At 37.0% G+C, this 24,536-nt stretch overlaps 2 protein-coding genes across 10 annotated transcripts in view; one reads left to right on the top strand and one right to left on the bottom strand.

The window, feature by feature from the left end:
* LOC135198703 (uncharacterized) overlaps window positions 1-16,317 on the top strand; it is a 990,834-nt gene extending 974,517 nt beyond the window's left edge. For 4 of the 9 annotated variants that reach the window (XR_010310875.1, XR_010310872.1, XR_010310867.1 and 1 more), the window contains 2 exons: window positions 15,413-15,588; window positions 15,775-16,317. The gene's annotated coding sequence lies outside the window, so the exon portion shown is untranslated. Of the gene's footprint in view, window positions 1-10,998; window positions 11,359-15,412; window positions 15,589-15,774 lie in introns of all 9 variants that reach the window. The other 5 variants (XR_010310873.1, XR_010310869.1, XR_010310874.1 and 2 more) reach the window with 3 other exon arrangements.
* LOC135198704 (DBH-like monooxygenase protein 1) overlaps window positions 9,229-24,536 on the bottom strand; it is a 76,441-nt gene continuing 61,133 nt past the window's right edge. Inside the window, exons 8-11 of the mRNA XM_064226547.1 lie at window positions 18,070-18,236; window positions 13,650-13,843; window positions 13,350-13,518; window positions 9,229-13,236 (exon numbers count right to left, since the gene is read on the bottom strand). Coding sequence (XP_064082617.1) covers window positions 12,676-13,236; window positions 13,350-13,518; window positions 13,650-13,843; window positions 18,070-18,236 — 1,091 coding nt within the window. The 3' untranslated portion in view covers window positions 9,229-12,675. The remainder of the gene's footprint in view (window positions 13,237-13,349; window positions 13,519-13,649; window positions 13,844-18,069; window positions 18,237-24,536) is intronic.

Below are 24,536 nucleotides of genomic sequence, written 5' to 3'. Positions count from 1 at the left end.
TTTACGAACCGGCGGCTAACCTTTTTTTGATACTTAGTCATTGACTTGAGATATTGTGTAGTTATTGCTTTTGTGGAAATTTCACAAACCTTGGGCATTAACTTGGGGCATTAACTTGTTAAATGCGAGGAGTGATCATTCCTTTGTTTATTCGTCTCTTAGAGAAATTCAGATAAATTCCTTGAACGTTTTGTAAAGGTCGGGTCTGAGAGAGAGAGAGAGAGAGAGAGAGAATTTTGAGGGCAATGCAAATGAATTGAGCACACTCCTGAAATATTACGAACGCTGCTCGAATGGAGAGAGAGGCAAACTGAAATTCGTTTATATGTTAAGAAAAATAAGGACATTCACTCCATTGTCTCCAACTAGAATATCTTTTTTCTGTTGAACGTTATGATAATGTACAGCTGCAGCAGCAGCAGCAGCGACGGCGGCGGCCGCCATGGAAAATAGAGAAATGAAGTAGCAGGTATTAAATAGAAAGGTTCGGCTTCAATTAATTGGATAAACATATTTCTGCGTTTCGTCACGGAAAAAGTGAGAATTATATTTCCTGGAACACTTGGCACTTGCTCCCTGTGCTCCTAACCCCTTTGTGGCCCCAACGGGCCCAACCTTCTATCCCACGCCTTAAATAATTGGAAGGGTGTGGTACGCTGTTATTTTTACAGTGTGTGTGTGTGAGTTTCGTAGCCGTGAGCTGGGTCAAATTAGCATGTAGGTTTGGTCAAGGGTCTCGAATCATCGTTGTGTGCTTTGGACACACGAATTGACACGGTGGTTGGGGGTGGGGGGGGGGGGGGGGGGGGGTTGCTTGAGCAGTGGCACAGAGCCAGTGTTAATTTTGGTGTCATTGAGCAAAATGGAGCATATACACAGTATTTGTGCAGTCAAACTGAAGTACATTTTGAAGTACATATTTCGCACTTACACTGCACGCACATGTGCGATTAAACATGCCATTGGTATTCCCGTCAAGAACCTAGTATTTTATTGAGGGGTGGCATGAGCGTGATTGTGGGTAATTGTACAGTTGTAAACTGCTCTAGTCGCGTTTGGTTTATTGATACAAGCGTGACCTAATAATAGTTTGAAAATGGGCTTTGTCAATGCAGTTCCCTTGATTTTAAGTAGAGGCAAGTAGAGGCAATGTCGACCTATGTTTTCAGTATAATTTTAAAAATTTCCTTTTCTAATATCAATCCTGCTCGGGACTTAGTTCGGATATTATGCCACTTTCTAAATTTTTTGTGTCTGTATTAGTGTCACCTTAATGTGGAGTACCAAGTCGCATCCTGTCTCATCAATAATCACATACGTAATACATAACGAATGCTTTGATTACTAGTTCAGGTTCGTGTTTTAGTTGTTAGTAATATTCAGCATTTAAGCTGTATTCTGTATATAATAATCATTGAATGAATGGGAAAATCTTCGCTCCACATTTAGTCGGTCTTGGTAAATAATGACTTGAATTGTATCAGAAACGTGAAGTTGAAGCGAGGCACTGATTCGTGTTCGCTTTTAGTCTTTTAATTAATTTATTTTGGGTCTGATCACTGATTGAAGTTGTGCAGTAGAAAAGCGTCAGTCTTGATAGTTGATGCTTAGGTGCCTCGTTCATTTTTTAAATGGATACTCTCCAGTCCCCGTCTTTTGATAATTTTTTTTTTTTTTTTTTTTTCAGCGTTTGAGTTAGGTATTGTATTTTGTTAAGGCGTTCCGCGGAATTTTTTTGCTAGGGCTTATTTTAGCGTTTTGTTGTAATGCTTGGTGTTGGCATAAATTATTCTGCCTCTTCGTGAATTGTCATTAAGAGCTATTTTTGGTTTTGATACTGACGTGACTGAAGAACATTTTTTGCTTTATAGATCCTTTACTTACGACCTTGCACATCGTTCAAAGAAACCAGATAACTCTCTCTCTCTCTCTCTCTCTCTCTCTCTCTCTCTCTCTCTCTCTCTCTCTCTCTTCAGTAAATTAAAGAACTGTCAAAATGCTATGATTAGGACATTAAATGAAGTGAATAGGAGTGTCTTATGTTATCTTTAGAAAAATGTGGAGCATTTTATTTTCAATTATCTATCTAACCTGAATAATGCAATGTGAGTTTTGCATAATGTGCAATTTCTGTATATGTATTTGCTTACACATGTATGTAAGCTTTCAACCATGCTGAAAAAAGTATAGGGTATAAACGCACTCGTTCTTTGCATACACTTGAGGAGTGTATGTACAGAACACTTATTACACTCAGTGCTCTCGTGTACTGGTGTGTACTCACAGCCTATAATTACTCGTACGCGAGGGGGTATATGCCAGCATGTGGGCACTCAGCTGGGAAGGAATATTAAATAAAGTTTCATGAGACAAATTGCACGACGGGTGTATCACGCCAAGCAATTATCTGCCACATAGTTAGGGGTTGATTATAATTTTCTCTCTCTCTCTCTCTCTCTCTCTCTCTCTCTCTCTCTCTCTCTCTCTCTCTCTCTCTCCTCGTAACTAGTAGGATGGGTTATTATTATTATTTGAGAAAAACTCTTATCAAGAGTATATATAATGTTCTAAGGGGTCCACAATAATATATAAATATTTATAGCTCGTATATAATTTAGAAACACTTTACAAAGCACCTTTGAAACAGGTGCTTTGTAAACTGATTTTAAATTATACACGAACTATTAATATTTATTTATTATTGTGGACCCCTTAGAACTATTATTATTTTTTATATTTATTATTTTTTTTATTATTTTAATTATTTTTAATTTTATTATTATTATTATTTTTATTATTTTTATTATCTTTTATATGCCGTGAAAGGATGCCATTTTTGATGTTTATATTATACAAATTAAGTAAAATTTAATTAAGCCGAAGTTCAATTAAGCCGAAGTTCATCACTGTTCTAACGTGAATTTACCTACAAAGGAAGGCATCCTTGATACAAGATCGTATTTCGTTAACTAAATACAGTGGTTTGGGTCAGTTCTTTATACCATGAATCTACCTAAGGCTATATAAGCTCTGAATGATAATTACTTTTTTTACCTGTAATAACGATCTGTCTTCTACTTTTAAGCTTTTTTATATATAAATTGGTAACAGTTGTGAAGTGAACAATGTATCTTTTTAAGTTATGGTTTTGTGCTGTTAAACCTCCTTGGGTTTAGTGCGTCTGGTTAGTATCTTAACAATTTGTGCATTTTTTATTCGAATTGGAGTACTTAAAACTCTGCTGTACGTTGTAGTCCTTTCTTTCGTTTATCCAGCTTTCTTATTTTGACAGCGCCTCAGTGGCGTGGTTGGTTTGGTATTGGCTGCCAACTCGGTGGCCGCGAGTTCGATTCTCGGGCATTCCATTGAGGGGTCAGAGATGTGTGTTTCTGGTGATAGAAGTTCACTCTCGACGTGGTTCGGAAGTCGCGTAAAGCCATTGGCCCCGTTGCTGAATAACCACTGGTTCCATGCAACGTAAAAACACCATACAAACAAACAGTCAATATTATTTTGATAAACTATCTCAAATAGGATTGTTTTTATATGTATTCGTCGTAAATCTGTTATTAACCCTTAAGGAACCAGCCATGGCGGCAATGCTTGGTACGTCAGTGAACCGAGAGAATTTCATAGACTTTTTCTTGCTTACTCAGATAACTTAGTCATAGAATTTTTCTAAATCAATCCTTTTTCCTTATTCCAATCTTTCTCATAGATTCTCTCTTGAGCAGCATCTAGGCAGCACATTCTGTGACCCCCAGCAATCGAAAATTTTGTTCCTTGCCACCCAATTCTGTATTGACTTTGTGTTGAGCGTTCAATCCATCCTCATTAGGTATAATTACCGCGGTTATATTGCGTTTCGCGCGCTCCACCTGTATTTTTCATGCCAGAACCCTTCCTCCCTCATCTGTATTCGAATCCTGTGTCCTCAGGTCTTTCCGACTTACATTTTTACTGCGGGTTATTTACGAAATTGGTTCCTCATCCCTACGTTTAGTCACCGCGAGCAAAGACTTGAAACGATCCCGCACTTTCATGTCTTCGCTGTGCTTTATTTTGGCGTTGCAGGTCTCTCATAAGTGTCCTCATGAATGTTTAAATAAAATGTAATGAGGGGTGACACTGTGCGTAGGAATTGCAAAATTATATTAATATACTCGTGTGTGTGTGCGTGTAATGTATGTATGTGTATATATATATATATATATATATATATATATATACTATATATATATATATGTATATGTATATGTATATGTATAGTATATGTATATGTATAATATAATGTATATGTGTGGTATATATCTATATATATACACACACATACATACCATACATACATATAATATACTATATAATAATATATATATACTTTACCTATATATATATATACACAATACATACATACATACATACATACATACATACATACCAATAACATATATATAATATATATTATAATATATATGTATATGGTATATGTATATATATCGGTATATATCTAGCGGTATAATACATATTAGGTTATATATAAGGTATAGGTATTATAATATATATAATATTATTATAATATATATATAGATTATATACTTCACATACATACATACATACATACATCATACATACATACAATATATATATATATATATATATATATAGTATATATATATATATATATATATCATCATATATATATATATATATATATATAATATATATATGATATCAGCACATACTACATACATACATACATACTAATATATATAATATATATATATATATATATATATATATATATATATATATTATATATATATATACATACTATAAACATTACATACATACATACATACATACATACATACATCATATATATATATATATATATATATATATATATATATATAATATATATATAGATGTATATGTATATGTATATATATATATATATATATATATATATATATATATATATATATATATATATATGTATGTATATGTATATATATATGTAATTACTAAGAGGGCAACATTGAAACTGGATGTTAAGGAAAGCTTGTAACTTTTCTTGAATAAATATCTCTGCTAGATACCATCCAGTTTCAATGAAGTCATGTTAGTAATTGTATTAATACACAGAGCAATTGTGTGAGTGACAGTTTATATGTATATAGGCTATATATACATAATTTATTCACTAATCTCTTTATTCATTATTGCAGCTTTTAATAAAAAAAAATTTATTACCCGCAGGAAGTGATTAGTTTATCTTCCGCATCATAGCATCATTCCATTATTTCAGAGTAATTTCTTTCACAGAATAAAACACTCGTAATGAAAGTTGTTAAAATGTCATATTAAGATATTTTCTCGATGCCGGTGAACAATTGTCGATTATTTGGCAGATTATTTGGATTACGTTTATGTATCCTTGACAACTGAGCAGTTAATCCGCACCTCAGGGCATCATCTGTAATGCCCAGTTGTGAACGATGCGCAAATGTTTCGGTGTCGTAGTCCGTAGTAACAAAAAATATTAGTTTTCAGAGCGTTGTTGCATCACTGACTTTCGACATCGAACGGTATCCCACCCCAAGCCCCCTTTTTTTCTCGTATTTTTACACATGAATACCCTCAGCATTTTGTCTCTGCAAGTTCGTCACCCGTGGGAATTTCTATACAGTATTCAAGGTGCGTTCTAACCAAAACGGTTTTTTTTTTTTTTTTTTTTAACGTTGTCAGGTCCAGTTAGTTTTTACTGAAGCCTAAACTTCATTGTTAGGTCTTGCGTGCTGCATTAGTGCCGACAAAAAAAAAAAAAAAAAAAAAAAAAACACACACACACAAATCCAGCTCTGTTGAAATAGCACGAGTTGCAATGGAAACTGTTGATAAGCAACGCGTGTGCTTTCCAAAAGGCTGCTTTTATTCTTGAATGTTGCACAGTTGTCCGAAAAATGTTGAATTTTAAAGCTTACAGTCACATTGTTTTTAATCCCTGACAGTGCATAAATTAATGTACAATTCTACATTAAATGACTGTTTTCCATTCTGGGAGCTGTTCACGATGATAAGCGGGGAAAATATGACTTGGTCCATAACTAGTAGTTGACTTGCATATTTTTTGTTGCTTTTATTTGCTTATGTGAATTTTTATCTATGATCTAGATTTATGTTTTTTTACAACTGTTTAATGTATTCAAACCAGTGACATGCAAACGGAGACTAAAACAGTCATAAAATTACAAAACCGTCATGTCCTCCATTTAATCTTAACATAAGCTCGATCCTATTGTACGATATTACTGGATGTGCAAGAATTATAATAGGAGGGTTATAAGTCTTGAGTTTCACTGTGCGTTCAACTCGTAAAACTATGTAGTGTTTCCCGGTGTTTTACAGTCTCTCTCTCTCTCTCTCTCTCTCTCTCTCTCTCTCTCTCTCTCTCTCTCTCTCTCTCTGTTGATTTCATGTGCGTACCATTGTACTCGAACATGTATAGCAAGCCTGTTGATTTCATGTGCGTAGCCATTGTACACTCTCTCTCTCTCTCTCTCTCTCTCTCTCTCTCTCTCTCTCTGTGGCAGTTTCTTCGGGACCCTTAATCGCAATCAATTGCTCATGGCTGCTGCATGATATCAGTTCAAATGAGGGTGGTATGATGACTTCAACGTTGTAGTTTTTCTTTGCTTCATAAATGGCGTGACGGTTTTTGTTCCGTTTATCATTTGTTGCTTCTGTCGACTCCTTTTGTGTGTGTGTGTTTTTTTTTAAGTCGGTATTATTGTTTTTGGATAAGTGGGCCAATCATTCCTTGTTGCAGGTAATTGGGGTCTCGCTGCATTTCCTTCTTTAAATTAATGCGTAATTGACTTGAGTGGACGCTATTTTTGTTGCTTTGCTGGGCCAGTGGTATAGTGGTTAGTGTGGTGGAATGCCACTCGGATGACGCGGATTCGCGTCTTTGCCAGGGGAGATGGAAAATCACTGGCTCTGTATCGTGATCAGTTACTGCTGCTAGTGTGGGGTCTGCTGTGGGAGGTTGAAATCGACATTCTTCGGAAGCATGACATTCAAGCCATTGGCTCCTTTGGTGTGCTTGTTCCGTGTGGATAAGTTTCATCTACTGAAATAATAATAATAATATAAATAATGGATCAGTGAAAGGTCAGTGCTGTCAGACATCGGTGCAGGTTACCTTCCTTGTTCTTTTAATTTCTCGTCCATCTATCCATCCTGCATTTTTGACTAGTGTTCATAGTTTATAATTTGCATCTGATTTTTTTTCTTCCTTTTCATAATGGGATGTTCCGTGTGTGGGAAAATGCAACTTTTTTTTTTTTTTTTTTTTTTTCTTTTTTCCTCCGTATACTCCCTTTTCTCAGACAGTATTTGATCCCTTCTCATATTTTTTTTTTTTTGTATACTCCCTTTTCTCAAACAGTATTCGACCCCTTCTCATATATGTGTTCTATGTGGAAATTTTCTATACTCTCTTGTTCACACACATTTTGAGGAAATTTGTGGAAATTTGCTATTCTCCCTGATTAACATAGTCTATAAAATTAGCTATAAAAGTCCAAATTCTTATTGCATTGTTCCACAAGAATGACTTGTCTGTATGGATATGTATAATTATGCGTATGCAGCTCACATTTACATACTAGCTAAAGATACAACTAAGCGTTTTCTTACTCAACTTGGCCAAACGTATGACTTTGAATTGAAATAGAAATTTGGCTAAAGGCCAAGAACTGGGAAGCGCCTCTGTAGCGTGGTCGGTATGGTGTTGGCGTACCACCACGGTGGCCGCGAGTTCGATTCTCGGACATTCTATTGAGGTGTGAGAGATGTGTATTTATGGTGATAGAAGTTCACTCTCGACGTGGTTCGAAAGTCTCGTGAAGCCGTTGGTTCCGTTGCTGAATAACCACTGGTTCCATGCAATGTAAAAACATCATACAAACAAACAAAAAAACCAAGCACTGGGACTTATAAGGTCATTCAGCGCTGAAATGGAAATTGACCGTAAGAAGGTTTGCAATGTGTAACCTCGCAGTTGCACTATGGAACAGTAGTCAGGAGAGGGTGGAAAGTAAGAAGGAAGAAGAATAGGAATGGGGGTACAGTAAAAGGAACGAAAGGGGTTGCAGCTAGGGGCCGAAGGGACGCTGCAAAGAACCTCAGGTAATGCATTGCATGAGGTGCACTGACGGCATTATCTCCCCCCACCCCTGGGGCAAACTTATGACTCATTATTTGTTTATCTATCGGGCTTCAGGATTTTTTTTTTTGGGGGGGGGGGGGGGGGTGCAAGCACTTCGAGCCTAACTTCTCCATCCCACATTTTAGTATAAGAATGTCTTACCGAGTGTGGATTTTGTCCCGCTCATTTTGCCTGACATTCTAAAGCACAAGCTTTGACTGTTTGATTAATTCAGATGCACTTGCAGTGTTTTGCCACGTAATAAAATTTCCATTTAAATTGCAACCTGTGTTGACAGTTATGTCTTTACCCAAAAACTCATATTTTGGCAACCATTTCTGTTTATTCATTACTACCTTTGCAAATTATTTTAGGAGTTATTTTAATAAAATTTTCCCGTTTTCCTTTATTTTTATTTGCTCATGATCGTAAATTATGCGCTTCTTGTCTTTTGGCTTTAAATTTTATTTTTTTCCAAACAGTGACAGTCCCAGTTAGGTTTTACTGAAGCTTATAAGCTTCGTTGTAAGGTCTTGAGCGCTGCGTTTGTTCCGACGAAAATCCAGCTCAGTTGAAATCGCACGATTCAATCAGAAGTTCCTACGGGCTGCTCTATGAGCAAGAACCCGTGCTGGCATAAGGCCAGCTTAATCGCGAACAACATCTATCATAAGACGCCTGGTGTTTGGTAACTATAGGCTTTCTAACCCATGATTCTATAATACTCCTCTACAACATTATTGACTGCATAAGCATTTTAAAATCTAACTAACTCGATCTGTTCTGTCTTTCAGTTGTTAGTATATTGTGTAACTTGATCAGATTTTCACCAATATTAAATGTGGTTTGACCTGTCAGAATCCATAACCCAACATCAACATGACGATAGGTAACTTTTGATGTAATCGCTCGTTCTCCATAACCCTTATTTTCTGTTACCCGTATGTCATCAGGAAAGGATCTTCTGTTCAAGCCGATTTTCACTTCCCAAAGAAGGGCAATAAATAAAACACTCGTTTGAAAAAATACAATATTAGTATTAATGATTACTATTTACATGCTATACAAATTTACATTCACGGATATAAAATACACATTGGTTATACATATTTTAGTTCAATAGCTTTTGGTCAAACACGGAAATCGACATGACACACTTCACTTTTATTCTTTCGCCATGTCTCAGAAACTATATATATATATATATATGAACAAGTCATACAGAAAAGCAAATCTACAGACTCTTAGGGGCCCCATTCTTCCGATTTCTCAATGGCTTCATTCCAATCGATCACAATTTCTTGTTATCAGATTTGTGGAGAAAAATAATGACTGGGAAAACCAACAATACATTTTTTTACTTATATTGGACATAACAAACCCAGCGAATATGCATATGGACGAAGTTACGTGAGAGATGTTGCTTTCACTCTTGATAGGAACAAAATTCGTGTATTAACATCCAATCGTATTAATTCACTTAAAAAGCACTGATGGCTCTGCAAGGGTTTGCCAGCGCCCACTAAAACATTCTATATAGCATCACAATATACAGTACTGTAACACAAAAATTAGGAACATATTGGTATATAAAAAAGCAAACTATTTGTAAACTTGTAAACGGCATTTTTTTTCCTAAGGGATCACAATATTTATGTAATGTCTTAGATTATACTGAGATAGTTGAACATATATACAGTAGAACAATAGAATAAAATAAGGGGGGGGGAGACTTGAAAGCATCTAAAAATATATGATAGACTGGAAAAAGTCCACAAGTCGATTAGGATCTTAACTGTCAATAAGGTTCACAATCCAGCCGAAGGTTTTAGTGGTCAAGTCTTCAGTGTTTGTTTGATGGGGGTTCAGTTGCTTTTATCCGCTTAACCTGGGGGGTAAATGACCTGAATCATTGTGTGATAGGTGAAGTAAAATCTATAAAAAACACACACGCTGCTTTACACTTCATAAAATCCATTTAGTACGCGATAAGCGATATTAAAATAATCGAAGGCTGAACAAACATGTCAAAAAATATATGTAAATATATTTCGTCAGTGTATTGCAGTTTTAAAATTCAGTTATCTAGAGGCATTGCATCTTGATCAAAATGGTAATAAATTCAGTACGTAAATACATCTGTAAAAACGTAAAATACATCAGGTTTAATAAACATGAACAAAGGAGATAGGAATAATGAAGCCTTAAACTTAATTACCCCAAAAACCCACATTTTCCCTAAAATGTCCAATCTTTAGGGTTTCAGAAATTCAAGGCAAAATACTTTTTTCACTTGAAATAAGATTAGAACAGGGACATTAAAAATGTGTTTAGGACGCTTTAGGAATCCATGGCGACAACTACTACAATCACAGAGAACTTATAATGTGTTTTCAGTTCAGAATCAGGAAAAAAAAACAATTTTTTAAAAGGTGGTTATAATGGGGGGAGGGGGTTTTATGTATAATTTCTTGTTTTTTTATTACATTAGTGCTTTATTTAAATTCACTGGAAGCTCCACTTCTTATGCTTTAAAAGGATAGAGGCACGTTGACCCATTCTGGGCACACTGACCCATCTGGGCACACACTATTTCTTCAGAGACAAGAGAGCTTGAGAGGTAGTGCAATCCGAAAGTCCGTGGAGACCAGCAATGTACACAACTAACAGCTTTTGAAAACAGCAGTTTTTTTTTTAGTCTAAGGCCTTTAGATTATTTTTTTTTTATTTTTCTCTTTATTGCAAAGTTCACCAGCATGTATGACTATAAAATTTTTCCCTTGCAGATATTAATTATTTAAGAAGCCAAAGCCACGGATTTTGGATTGGACTAGTTAACTACGGTTACAGGAGATAGCTAACTAGAATAACCACTCTCGAAGTTAAATGATGTACCAGCCTGACATGACATATGCTCACTACTGTAGTGTTTGGTCACCTTTACGACCCTATTGCTTCAGAGCACAGGAGAGATGAAGGAGAAAAAACAGAGAGAGAGACAGACAGACAGAGATTGACAAGGAGAGAAAAGGAGAGGTGGAAAGAGACTATGAGAGTAGTGTACTTCGTAAGGACAAAACATCCTCTGTGTGAAGCACTTATAGATTCAAGATAATTTTTTCTATAAATCTTCTATAGTCATTAAGGTTTGATTAGTATTTCTCTATATCACTGGGTTATTAGGATATTCAGTAAAGCGGCCATAAAGTTGAAAAGTTTACCACTCTCTCATTGAAAGTTTACCAGACTTTTCTATATATAATGTAGTTTGGTCAGAACTTAAGCAGTCGCATCCCAAATAATTTTTTTTTCTTATTTTTGTTATATTTGTGTAGCCTTTCCTGACGGGTGTTCCCTTCAGAACAGAACTTTCACAATCTTTCATAGTCTTTTTGCAAACTTTCGATAGACTGTGCTCTAACACACACAAAAAAAAATCATGTAAGTGCATAATGAAAAATGTAAAATGTCCATTTGCTCTCTATTTACATCATGATGACTAAAATATTCAAACTCGCTCAAAAATATATATGTATATGTAGATCCAAAAATTACAGTTCGCGAAAACTACTCTTGAGAGATAACGTCGACTCATTCCAAAAATTAAATCAAAATAAAAAAATTATTGTGGGATAAAAACTGCCTATTATGCAATTGCTGTAACGGCCATATGAAAAACCTCGATGTGAACATTATTTATTTATTACTGAATTTGTGTAATGAAACTTGCCAATTACTTATATAGCTGGCCACCAACTTCATTTTGTATTAAGTTTTTTATTTTATTTTTTTTTTATTAAACACGAGTGCGACATTCTTCTCAATCTATATAAATAACATCACTTTTCATACCCTAAGTATGAAATACTCTCAAAACACATGAAAGCGAAATGTACAAAATCAGGCACTGTAATATATAGCAGATCAGGAGCTACTACTGACAGTAAGGACCGTTGGTGTATGAAGAGTTTTTTGCTCTTGTGATGAATTTTGGGATTCTGCGCTTCTTCTCAACTTTCCACCAGTCTCTCTCTCCCACATAACCTTGAAACGAACCTTTCCAGGAAAGGTTGTGCATACAATATACACACCGCGACTTCCCATGATTAATGGTGCATTTTATTTTATCCAATTGGGTGAAGTTTTTCTGTGACTTTAGATAACCACCAACAACCCCAAAACACGGAAATCCTCCACAACATACAACATAGAGAGTCCATTGCTCCTTAAGGCAGTTCGCACTGTCCTTTTTCTGTATACAGAAAATTACTGTAATAAAATCTATTTAAACAGGAAGGGGAACAGGCTATTTATTTTGTTTGTTCTGTTAAGCAAGGATTTCACAGCACATGTCACTTTACCTTCATAACTTTTTTCAAATGCTTTCCAATCACAACTGACTCATTTGTTCCAGTGCTAAAGCTCTTTTCTTACGTGTATATTTTTGGCCAACAGACTTTTCTTCAGCCGTGTCCATCATAGAGTATCGTCAGGAAAGAAAGGGCCAGCACAGACACCACTGCCAGCAATGAAACTGTGTTTGCTGGGGCACTGCTCCCCAATTCGTTTTTGTTCGGGTGACCCGTCCGTTCTTGGAAGGTGTCTGGGAACTTCTTGTGCATTTCCTCTTCGAGGTCTCTCTCCATATCCTGGAACTCCTTCTGAAGCTCGCGGTCAGGGGCCGCTGAGTGACCAGTGTCTACACCGTAGATGTCAATGATGCCAGTTTCCAGGTGCTCTTCCATAACAGGCATGAAAATGTCTCTGTGATTGTAATGGTCAACATCTATTGTTTCTATTGGTTTAGAATTCATCTGGTCATCAAACATGACCTCCTCTTCAGTGTCTCCGTCTTCCTCCTCCAGTTCCTCTCCCTCGGCACCATGCCCGACGAGGTGGTGGTTCCTTCCACGAGCAGTCTTATTCTTCCTTCTCCGGTTCTTCCTTCGCCGTTTTCGACAAACATTCTCAGCTACCCAAGGCTCTGTAATATTTGGGTATTCATAGTCGAGCTTTTCAACATCCTGCAATAAAGACGGAGAAACATAAGGTCACTGGTCATATGATATTACTCATAATAATATCCCTATTTTGTCATTAGTTTAAAAAATAATAAGTGGTGAAATCCATTACTTACAGGAATTAAACTCTCTCCTCTTCTCCAGCACATGGGGTTGAAGGTACCTGTGTGCGTGGCATCTTGGAAATATTCAAAATGATTCTTCCAATCATAGTTCAACAAACGCCACTCCAAGGTTCTCCCAGCCAATTCAATTGGTTGTCGGATCTTGATGGGATTTGAATTCCTGTGGAAATGCACATTTGTAAGTCAAACTAGATTTTACTGTAATCATGACAAGTGAATATAGTATGAATCTTGTCTCCCAAACAAACACTTAGCAACAAGCAAGCCAAAAAATGCTCCCATTATACTTACGGCCAAAGCTCTTGAATGCCAAGGGCATGAAGCACAGTGTTCAAAGAAGGCTTTGAATGGCAGAAAGATAGGTCGACTTTGGGCCAGTAGAAGAGATAAGACAGGCACATCTCATCCCTTGTTTTAAAGCCTCCTAGAGTGATTGTTGTCCTTTCCCTACTGTTGTAGGTGCATTCTCCAATCAGATGGTCACCCTGTAACAAACAAAACAAGTATCTTTTTAGTATGAAAATGTCAGAAAATTGTATTTAAATGCTACCATTCCATATTATTAAAAGCACATTATATAAGCACTGCTAAATTCATTTTAGAACTTTTTCAGCTGACTTCAATTAGTAAGTACTGTACTATAAATTGGTGTAAATCTGCATTTCTGAATACGGTATTAGTTTGCTATACAAATAAACCTTGAGTAATATGTATTACTCATGTATCATTTGCCCACGACAAGGAAATATTAGACTATCAATGTTCGACAAGTAGCAATTTTTAGGATGCAATGGAGAAATTGTCTAACTTGGCAGGAAACAGGCATTTCAGACAAGTCTGTTATGCAGACTTATTCCCGTTTCCATAAAGTTAGAAATGGTTTAATGTCTGGGGTACCTTGCATAATTAAAAAATTACGTGGGATCACTAAATAATGTCATTGACTCCTCATTTTCTTTCAGCACACGAGATATATTCAGCAGTGCAATGATGCAAGAACTGGATAATTCATTTCAACGTGCATCTCCATCCTACCTTGTTTCATTCTTTCAACAAGTCGTAGTGCTGGCTTTTATTTGTTGTTTGATAGTGCAGGTGCAGGCTCCACTATCTATGCACAGGATACAGAAAGAAAACTTGAAAGTTTATAGCTCGGGTTTTCCCAGCACAACTAAAGTGCCTCAGATACCACAAGAATTAATGAGAAACCTGCTTAAGTTTCATCAATGCCCCTGCTAGGCATGAAGGCAGGATGATTCAAGTCTTCCAAGAACACTATTGCACCCTCCAAACTCACATGAGAAGACAGGTAAAAAGCCTTTCCATGCGGACTACAAGTTCTCAGTATTGATAAATACTGCTGATGTCGAAGGCTGTCCACAGTAGATTGTGGGTTTTTCCCAGATTACCTAATATTAGAATGGTATGTAACATGTAAAAAAAATAAAATAAAACAAACTTGGATAAAAATTCTGCCAACTTCATTGCTTTACACAGGTTACTTGCTCTTTTTGCCAGTTGGTTGACTGCAATGGAACAACAGTAAACTGCAACACTGGCACTGACAGTGTGTTTGTATGCTTTACCACCAGTATTTGTTTCCTCAATTTGTGATCATTAACTGACCATGTTTTGCATTCCTTTTGCCTGTTTTGCTAGTCCCCAGATATTTATTCTCTTATAAGAGAAACTATTACTGTCAAGCTGCAGCCCTGCAATAAGGCTGAGCCACAGATGGATGTTTCCAGTTCTCTGCCTGTTTTTTTGTTACTGTCAAACTTCTATGAGGAATGAAACACTATCCTAATTTCTATTTTTGTTACTTTCATTTGCATCTCAAGTTAGTGTGATCAGCGCTGCTTGTTAAGAGAGGAACAATTTATTCAGTAAGTTCTCAATTTTACAGCCTACCCAAGGTGCCAGAAAGAAGCAGCAGCAGTCTACATCATTTGCCACTCGTGGACTTTAATAAACTCTGAGTGTACATACAGTTCGACCTCTGTGATATTTGAAATGGAGTAAGATATACCAATAGAGTTCCTCTCTCATCACAGGTCACTTAATCACCACCACCTCTGATGAATGCATGAGAATGTTTAGCCCTGAAATATTGCCCTGTGTACCAGAACAAGTTTTGCTGCAAAGGAGTAACTTAAGCTAGTAGTGTCACAACAACAAAGTATACGTGCTTGTGTACTTATCACCAACGAAAAGTTAATTTAACTTCTCGGTGAGTGAAATTGTGTACTTCAGTTGTTAAATGGCGATAAATTCAAAGCTGGGTGTGTGTAAATAACCTGAGTAACAACGGTGTCTTAAGAAATAATTATTTAAAATAATGCATTATTCATAAATAAAGCAAGATGGAAGGAATGATTATTTGTGCCATTAATACCATTTATTTTTCCTATTTCAGAACCAAGGTCAACATTCCTGTGCAAGGACTACATCATCAACTGGTAAATTTGTAAGCGTCTTGATTCCACAGTATTAAGAAACTGTGCCAGGACTACAGTATCAACTGGCGATTTCGTAGGAGTCTCGATTCCGCAGTACAAGGAAACTGCGCCAGGACTACAGCATCAAATGGTAATATCGTAGGCGTCTCGATTCCACAGTACAAAGAAACTGTGCTAGGGCTACAACATAAACTAGTGATTTCGTAGGCGTCTCAATTCTGCAGTACATGTGCCAGGACAACATCATCAACCGGTGAATTCATAGGCGTCTCAATTCCACAGTACAAAGAAACTGTGCCAAGACTACACCATCAACAGGTGAATTCGTAGGCGTCTCGATGCCACAGTACAAAGAAACTGTGCCAGGACTACTACATCAACAGGTGATTTCGTATACGTCTCAATTCCATTGCACAAAGAAAGTGTATACGTAGTTTGACAATTATTGGTATATTTTTTCAGGGAATAACTGTATCCAGTAAATAAACTGATCATGAAAACATATTTTTTAACTCATTTCTGAAACTGAAAAACGGTTACTACTGCTTTCTTTCATTAACAACAAAGTTATTTGATGATAAAGAAAAAAGGTTATTATTACTTGCCCTATAGAGCTTGCTAGGCCTTGTGCTTGAAAAGAGTTGAATTCTTTCATTCTGGCATATGACCCACATACTCCCTGCTACTACAGACCCTTGGAGTAGGTCATACATTGTGACCTCAGTCCTCTGTTTTCGAGCTTCTCAGGACTTCTTTTGGTTTGGGTAATGTTTTTGAAAATATCTAGTTGCAAAAGCAACAAAGGACTAAGAAACTTTTAATACTGTCTATCGCTTTGGTACAATAAACAATACTTACCCTTCCGCTCAAAAAGGTAGATGTTAATTCAGCCAAAAGGAAAGAAAAATTTTAAGTTTCTCAGTCTGTGCTGCTTTTGCCAAAATTTCAAAAATATTCCAATAGGGTTGTCCGGAAACTCCTCGTAGAGAAATGAGGCTCGAAAACAAACGACTGAAGTCACATGATTTGCTCCAAGGACCTATTATCTCTACAGCAGTTGTACAAGGGATTATGGGGTTAATATATGCCAGAGTGAATGAATACAACTCGGTTCAAGCAAACGCCAAAGTACACTGTAAACCGGATTGAAAATAGGCAAGGTAAAAAGACTGATAACAGAAAGACAGTTTTTGTCTTCTGACAGACCCCCTGTTCATTTGGAAAATCACAGGTTACATAGACTTGATTTTCAAGCTTCCTTCATCATTAAACGTAAGTGTGTTAAGATACAACGAAAATAAAGATTCATAGAAAGAGACTGCGCAAACCGCCCTTCAATATACAACTAAAGTTTGTAAATAAAAAAAAAAAATAGATAGTAACTTGGTAACTCAAGGACTTGTGCTTACAAATAGCTTAGTCCTACAATGAGTGAAGCAGAATCCACAAACAAAATAAATAATAGCAGCAATGGGACTACTTTCCAATAGCAGCAATGGGACTACTTTCCGTCTCTAAAATACAACGTATATCAAGGGAGGTCAACGCCCTCCTTTCCCAACACCAGCATCCTCCGGAACCTTGCAATAATGTGAATAATGCAGAATCGCTCAACCAAAAAAAAAAAAAAATAAATAGGCCAAAAACATAAAACCCAGAATATCCATTTGGGAACAAGAGAAAATGTGCCACAATAAAAGTAGAGTACAGAATTCAAAGAGAGAAAACTGGAAAATGCAGGATAAAAAGACAGCAAAATAACACTATGATATGGACTGCATAATTATCGCTGGTACTTAATTGGTACTCTGTTATTTTTCGAGTCGGCTATCTCTGCTTCGTTAGGTAAATGAATATGTAAAATACTAGGGTTTGTATACGTGTAAAGAATAAACCATTCTCTTTTCAAAATGTCACGACAATTTTAAGTAACAATATTATTTAGAAACATAAGTTTCTTATGAAAAACTTATTAGAATGTTATAACCTATTAAACAAGTCTTGTGAAATAAAGTTTGCCACTAATGTGCGATAAAAAATTAAAACAATTCAAGCGTCAATTCATTAGGATAATGAAAGAGGAAAATTAAACTAAAAACAATAAAAATAACTGGCAACTTACGAGTTAAAAGAAGTAAAGGCGAAAGACAAGTTTAAATGCTTAACTACTCTGCGATGAAGAACTCAAATTGTTGAATATACTTCAAAGTCGAGAAACTTGGGTAGGACGGAAGAAAAGGATGAAGACTCACCGGCAATACAGTTCTGGGACTGCTAAGGGCTCTGTATTCCTGGTAATTGAAGTCGTAATTATTATCCTGGGCGATGGGCTCCAGCTCCCGACCATCTCTTATGTGTCGGACGCGAACCTTTCTTCCCAGCAGATGAGTGTGTAAAATGACCGCAAAGACGTTGATGCCTGTATAGGGAAAAAGAAAATGAGAGGTCAAGCAAAGAGTAGTTCTGGGGGGGGGGGGGGGGGGGGGGGGGGGGGGGGGGGGGGGGGTGGGGGGGGGGGGGGGGGGGGGGATGGAAATATTGATCGTGAGGCTGTTCATTTGCTGATAAATTGGAGGTTTAATGTTGCACTAACTTTATTAAACACGCATATATATATATATCTATATATATAAATATATATAGATATAATATTATATATATGTGTATGTATGTATACTCTACTAAAAAACGGATAACAATTCTTCCACCAAAATGCTTCGAACATGAACATCACCCACACTCACCCCCCCCCCCCCACAAAAAAAAAAAAAAAAAAAAAAAAAATCTACGAAAAAACTACCTTATTATTACTTTTCCTCCCCACAGCCCCTGCTTAACTTCCATTACTCCCTTCTCTCATATCCCTTAGAGGGATATTAAAGGGGGAGATGATTGGATTACCTTGCTCACCTAAAGCCCGACTTTTAGGGGGCGAAATGATGATGTCAATGTTTTCATAACGTGGTGCGTTCGAAAGAAGGGGGGGCTGGAAATCACACTTTAGTCTGCATTTTTTTTTTTTTTTTTTTTTTTGCCTGACTGTTCGTTTTGTGTTAGGGACCATGCATTTATCAAACTATCAGCAGTGTTTTGTACGTATACTTGTTTGTGTGAAAGTTTACGTACTTTAGCTGCAGTGTGATACACTTATCGTACTTGGTCTGCAGTTTTTTTTATTTATTTCTGAATGTTCGTTTCTGTGTGAGGGGAAATGTATTTGGAATAATTTATCTGCAGTTAATTAATTTATTTATTTGCCTGAATATTCGTTTGTGTGAGGGTTACTTATTTATCACACCTGAGCAGCTGTTTTTTTTCACTAAATATTTGTTTTCGTGAGGGGATATGTATTTATCACATTTATCTGTTTTTTTGTCAATGTTCTTTTGTGTGAGTGAATATGTATTTGGTAATAATTTGCTGGGTTACAAACTACCAGTATTCATTACACTAACTTTTGAAGCCATTTAGGTGAATAATTATACTACTGCAGACGAAATAAAATCCAAACCAATAATAAATAACCAATATTATACTTTAAAAAAAATAATTCATTTCTCTCATAACCGACTCTCTCTCTCTCTCTCTCTCTCTCTCTCTCTCTCTCATCTTCGGTCATCCTCTCTCTCTCTCTCTCTCTCTCTCTCTCTCTCTCTCTCTCTCTCTCTCTGCGAGTCTCATAAAGACTTCGCTGGTTCAGACCAAAATAAGAAGTCCACGCTTCTTCAAAATAGAGTAGTAATACTACTCCACCCGCCATAATCCCCTTCCCCTCCCCCTCCCCCCTTCATACTCAGCCACTTCCTTCCCCATTTTCCAATATAGTAAGTCTTCGTACCCAGAGATATTCGGACATATTAAAATCTGAACTTCTCATAAAAGTTTGGAATCAGCCGGCAGATGTTGCACAGCGAAGAGACTTGGGGCATTATCCAGCAGTGCTCTCTCTCTCTCTCTCTCTCTCTCTCTCTCTCTCTCTCTTTTATTCTTCATTTAGCCACCTCTCTCTATCTAAATTGACCAGCAAACCATTATACCAGTCTGTCATCTTTTTTTCAACCTCTCTCTCTCTCTCTCTCTCTCTCTCTCTCTCTCTCTCTCTCTCTCTCTCTCTGTCCGAATTCCAAGATAATCGCTCAGCGACGATTATTATTCTATTCATGATTCGATCTTTTGGGGTAAAATTCCCTTTTTAATGACCAGTATTTCTGAATTTAGACATTCTGGTTAAGTTAAGTATATCTCAGTTTTATCAGACCACTGAGCTGATTAACAGCTCTCACAGGGCTGCCCCGAAGGATTAGGCATTTTTATGTGGTTAGCAATCAATTGGTCACCTAGCCACGGGACCTACAGCTTATTGTCGGATCCGAACCATACTATATCGAGAAATGAATTTCTATCAAGAAATAAATCCCTCTGATTCCGCGTTGGCCAAGCTAGACATTCTGGTAACCACCATAAATTATATAATAGTTAAAGGGTCAAGAACAAGGTACCAAAAGGATTATATGTCTACCATAAATACAGATTCTTTGGGAACACAACAATTATCTGGGTCAATGCATGCCCTCACTTACAAACATTATTCCTATCCAATCACGTTTAATATACATAAATATACTGGCCTGAATATACAACGCACAGAAAAGGAATCCATCTGATGGCTTAGCATTTCCGCACGCCTTTGAAACTCAGCATAGAAGGCATTCACAGGCACAATTCCGAATGCCTCGCAAAGCAATGTGATTTGAATGGGCTCCAAACTGAAGCTTAAAAATATCACAAATGAAAAGAGTGACTTCGGATCACTTGGGACAAGAATACTATTGTAGATTCACATCAACCGTGCATTTGATGTCTAGGCCAGTCCCTTACGACGCTCCTGATTGGCTGTTGATAAGCCAATCACACGGCTGGAAACTCCCAGTCTCTCGAGAGAGTTCATATAAGCAGGATGTATGTTCCATCTCTCCTGAGGGATACTTCTTTCATGAGAGGTGGAACATACATCCTGCCTATGTGAACTCTCGAGAGAGACTGAGAGTTTCCAACCCTGTGATTGACTTATCAACAGCCAATCAGGAGCGTCATAAGGGACTGGCCTAGACATCATATGCACGGTTGATGTGAATCTACTATACCTCCAACACAAACATTCCAGTTTTTGAGTTAGGTAGCCTTTGGAAAGGATGTCAACTTGCGTTTCCTTGCTGGAGAGAGATGGTTATTACAGCAATTGTAGATAAATGAAAAAAAAGGCTTGTGGTGAGACGGTAAAGATTTGTTTCCTCTTACAAAATGACTAGTAGGCTTAGCGGGTCCTAAGCTAACCCAATGCCACTAGCTAGGCAAGTTCAGAAAGATTTTACACCAAAAATGACAGTGGATAAGCATTGGTTCTAAGCCCAATGTGAACGTTACAGTGAGTTCCTACATAAAAAAAAAAAACCGAGGTGGGGGTGGGGTTAACTGCTACAATATCGTCTTCTGATTCAGCTACGATACAAGTTATTCTTCAAGTGTGATTTCTATCAATATTCTGGATAATCTTCAAAAATACATTAATGAATCTCTCTCTCTCTCTCTCTCTCTCTCTCTCTCTCTCTCTCTCTCTCTCTCTCTCTCTCTCTCTCTCTCTCTTCTCCAGTCATAAGGTTACGCCATCCTAAGACCCATTGTCAAACAACAACTTGCAGAATTTCTACGCAATTTCACCAATCATTACTTTGAAGCAATGAAACTAATGAGCATCCAAGGTGAAAAAAAAAGGAGCGAGAGAGAGAGAGAGAGAGCGAGAGCGCTCTTCAATATTGTATATCTACAAAGTCTTAAGGATGTCGGTTCTTGACTTACAGTCACAGTCATCGGAAACCTGGGATCGTTATTAAATATTCTCCTCTTTCATCTGCGATTAATCGTCCCAGCCTATGCATATATCAATCTACCAATCAGTTGTTATTATTATTATTATCATTCACGGCCTCTCAAACCACGAAACTAGTCTCTTTCTCTATTCGCGTCTCAACAGTCACTATAAGTCAATTATTGCACCATATACTTTAAAATAAATTAGACAAAAGTGCTCGGATGTTCAGATGAACCAGTTTGTGATGCTGCAGGTCATTCCAGCAATCCCGATACAAGGTGCTATCAGATGCTATCCTAACTCGATATCCAATTCCAAGGCGGGTTCTCGCAACACTGGTTTCGATATCCGTTACGAATAATGACACCCCCCCCCCCCTCAAACAGAGGGGAAGGGCCTCGATGGGATTATCACCTAGAGGGGGCGGAGCCATTCTTCAGGTACTTCTCTTTGCAATTATTCTTCCCAGTTCTCTTGTATGCTACTTATTTTTTTCTAACTCTTTATTGCTTTAATTTTCACTTCCGAAAAGTAACTAACTCGCGTCACGATTCTGTATTCTTATACGATAGAGAAGCAATAATATTCATATTCCTCTTTCTCGCATTCTTATCATGGCTTAATATTCATAGCTGTTCGTCATGGCAGCTTGTTTAACGTCAATAATAATATATTTCTTAAAAGCTATGAACAACCACCGATATATTTATTAAAAGCTATATACAACTTCAATTAAAATTTAAGTGGCAGGTATTACCTTCCAAATAGTATGAGTAATTACCGTAGAATTGTTATCCAACACTCATAACTTTGCTATTCAAGCTGTAATTGGAAATACCAACCTACAATTCATAATAAACCAGCAAACATACGCATCTCAATAAACATGCAGACAAGTGCAAGCAAATGTCCAAATACCCATGGTAAGAAATAACTTTTCTGTCCTGCCACTCTCTCCTTTTCGGGTTCTACATTTCCTTCAGTTTTTCTTTTTTTCCCCTTCAAATCCGATTTCCGTTTTTTCTTGAATAGTCAGCCTTTTTTTTTTTCTTATGAGGTTCTTCCTTTATCTAGCAATTTCCTCTCTGTGTCTCTGTGCTTCTCAGAGGATGGTTTTCTTACAAGTACTATTTCTTAAAAAATATAAATAAATAAAAGGCAGGTGTTCCTGTCAAAATCGTATTTGTTTTTTTTTTTACTATATCTCTCTCTCTCTCCCCGTATAGGGTATATATGCTTGAAAATTCCTCCCCCCTCCCCCAATAAATCCCTAACCCCGCCCCACCCCCCACGTCCCCCGAAGGCCGTAAATACAAAACTCAAAAAAACGAACGCGGGGGATTTTTACTCCTGATCTCCCACAAAATCCCTCTGGCGTGTGTTGAGGTGACAGTAACCTCTCCATATTGGAGGAGGTTTGGACGACGAAGGGGGACAACCAAAATGCTCTCTCTCTCTCTCTCTCTCTCTCTCTCTCTCTCTCTCTCTTGAATTTTCGTCGTAGTATATTTTTCCTCAGAATTTCATCCATTTTTTCCTGTCCTTTTTTTTTTCTTTCTCTCGCATCTTCCACTCCCATTGCATTTTGTTCTGGCACTCCGCCCACCTTTCCTTTTCGGATCTGAGAATCTGGGATATTTCAGTAGCTTGTAATTCTAAGAGTCCTTCTGGCACTGAAGTTCGTTCGGAAATTTTCGTGACCCAGTCCTGTTAGAATAAACCCGCATTGCAATAATTCGTGAATAAAGAAGTTTGTAGTTATAATTGACAGCGTTTTCACTTTTACAGAAGTGTAAATATGCTGTCATTGTATATCTATCCAAGTTATTTGGGCATGTCTTCGTGAATAAATGAGCTTGTTTTGATTCACAGCCTTTTCATTTCGAAAGAAGCGTAAAATATGTTGAAATATTCGTTCCTGATCTAGGTTTGAACAGGAAATTATTTTTTTAAAGGCCCTAGTCTTGAGAAATGGATTGCAGGGTGAGTAAAGATTTTCTTTCTTCAACCAAGATTCGTTTCTTGCCACTTTGAAAGATATTGGGACCTAACCATGCTATCTTTGGTTAATCCTTAAATAAAAATACTGATCCATACAACCCATTTGACGTCATTACAAAACTCTTCATAACCAACAAGAAAACGAAGATCTCTCAATCAAAAGTAAATATCAGTGTGAAAACCAAAGCCAAAAAACGAATCTCGAAGCCTTAAGTCAAAACCGAAGTTCAAACCCAAAAGTACATACAATTTCGTGTTAAAGAAATAAAAAAAAAAATAGTCGAAATCCAATGGTTGTGAAATTTTAGGGCGACTTCAAGAACGCGGGTGACCTATGCATAGTAAGATGCGAGAGGAGGAGGAGGAGGGATCGCAAACTTTAAAATTCTGGAACCTATATTGGCAAATGTTGACAGGATTTCGCTTCAGAATCCTGGCAATGGGAAAATAGAAAATCTGTCCAAGACGTGCTTCATCAAATTTACAATGAAGAGGGGAATCTGTTATTAGAAACTAAGAGAGAGTTGAAGAAAGACACTCGTAAGAGGGTAGGGGAAGAGAAATGGTGAGTTGTGCGTGTTCCACACACACACACAGAGTAAAATAAGTGACAGTCGCGTTTCTTGTGGGACTAGAAAATAAGAAAATAGAGAAATAATTGAGAGAGAGAGTAATATAAGTAACTCCTGCTTTTCTTGTAGGACGAGATAAGACTGAAATTATTCAGACAAAGAGAAAGAGAGAACTTGGCTGTAATCTTATCTCAAAAGAGTCAAGTTTAACTTTTTCCTGAGAAAAAGTCGAAGTTCTGAGGAACACAAATAAAACGATGAATAAATAAACCTTTGG

This window comes from Macrobrachium nipponense, chromosome 22 (genome assembly GCF_015104395.2).
Source record: "Macrobrachium nipponense isolate FS-2020 chromosome 22, ASM1510439v2, whole genome shotgun sequence".
Classification (NCBI taxonomy): domain Eukaryota; kingdom Metazoa; phylum Arthropoda; class Malacostraca; order Decapoda; family Palaemonidae; genus Macrobrachium; species Macrobrachium nipponense.
The sequence above is the reverse complement of the archived record's forward strand: the minus strand, read 5'-3'. Positions and strand labels throughout refer to the sequence as shown.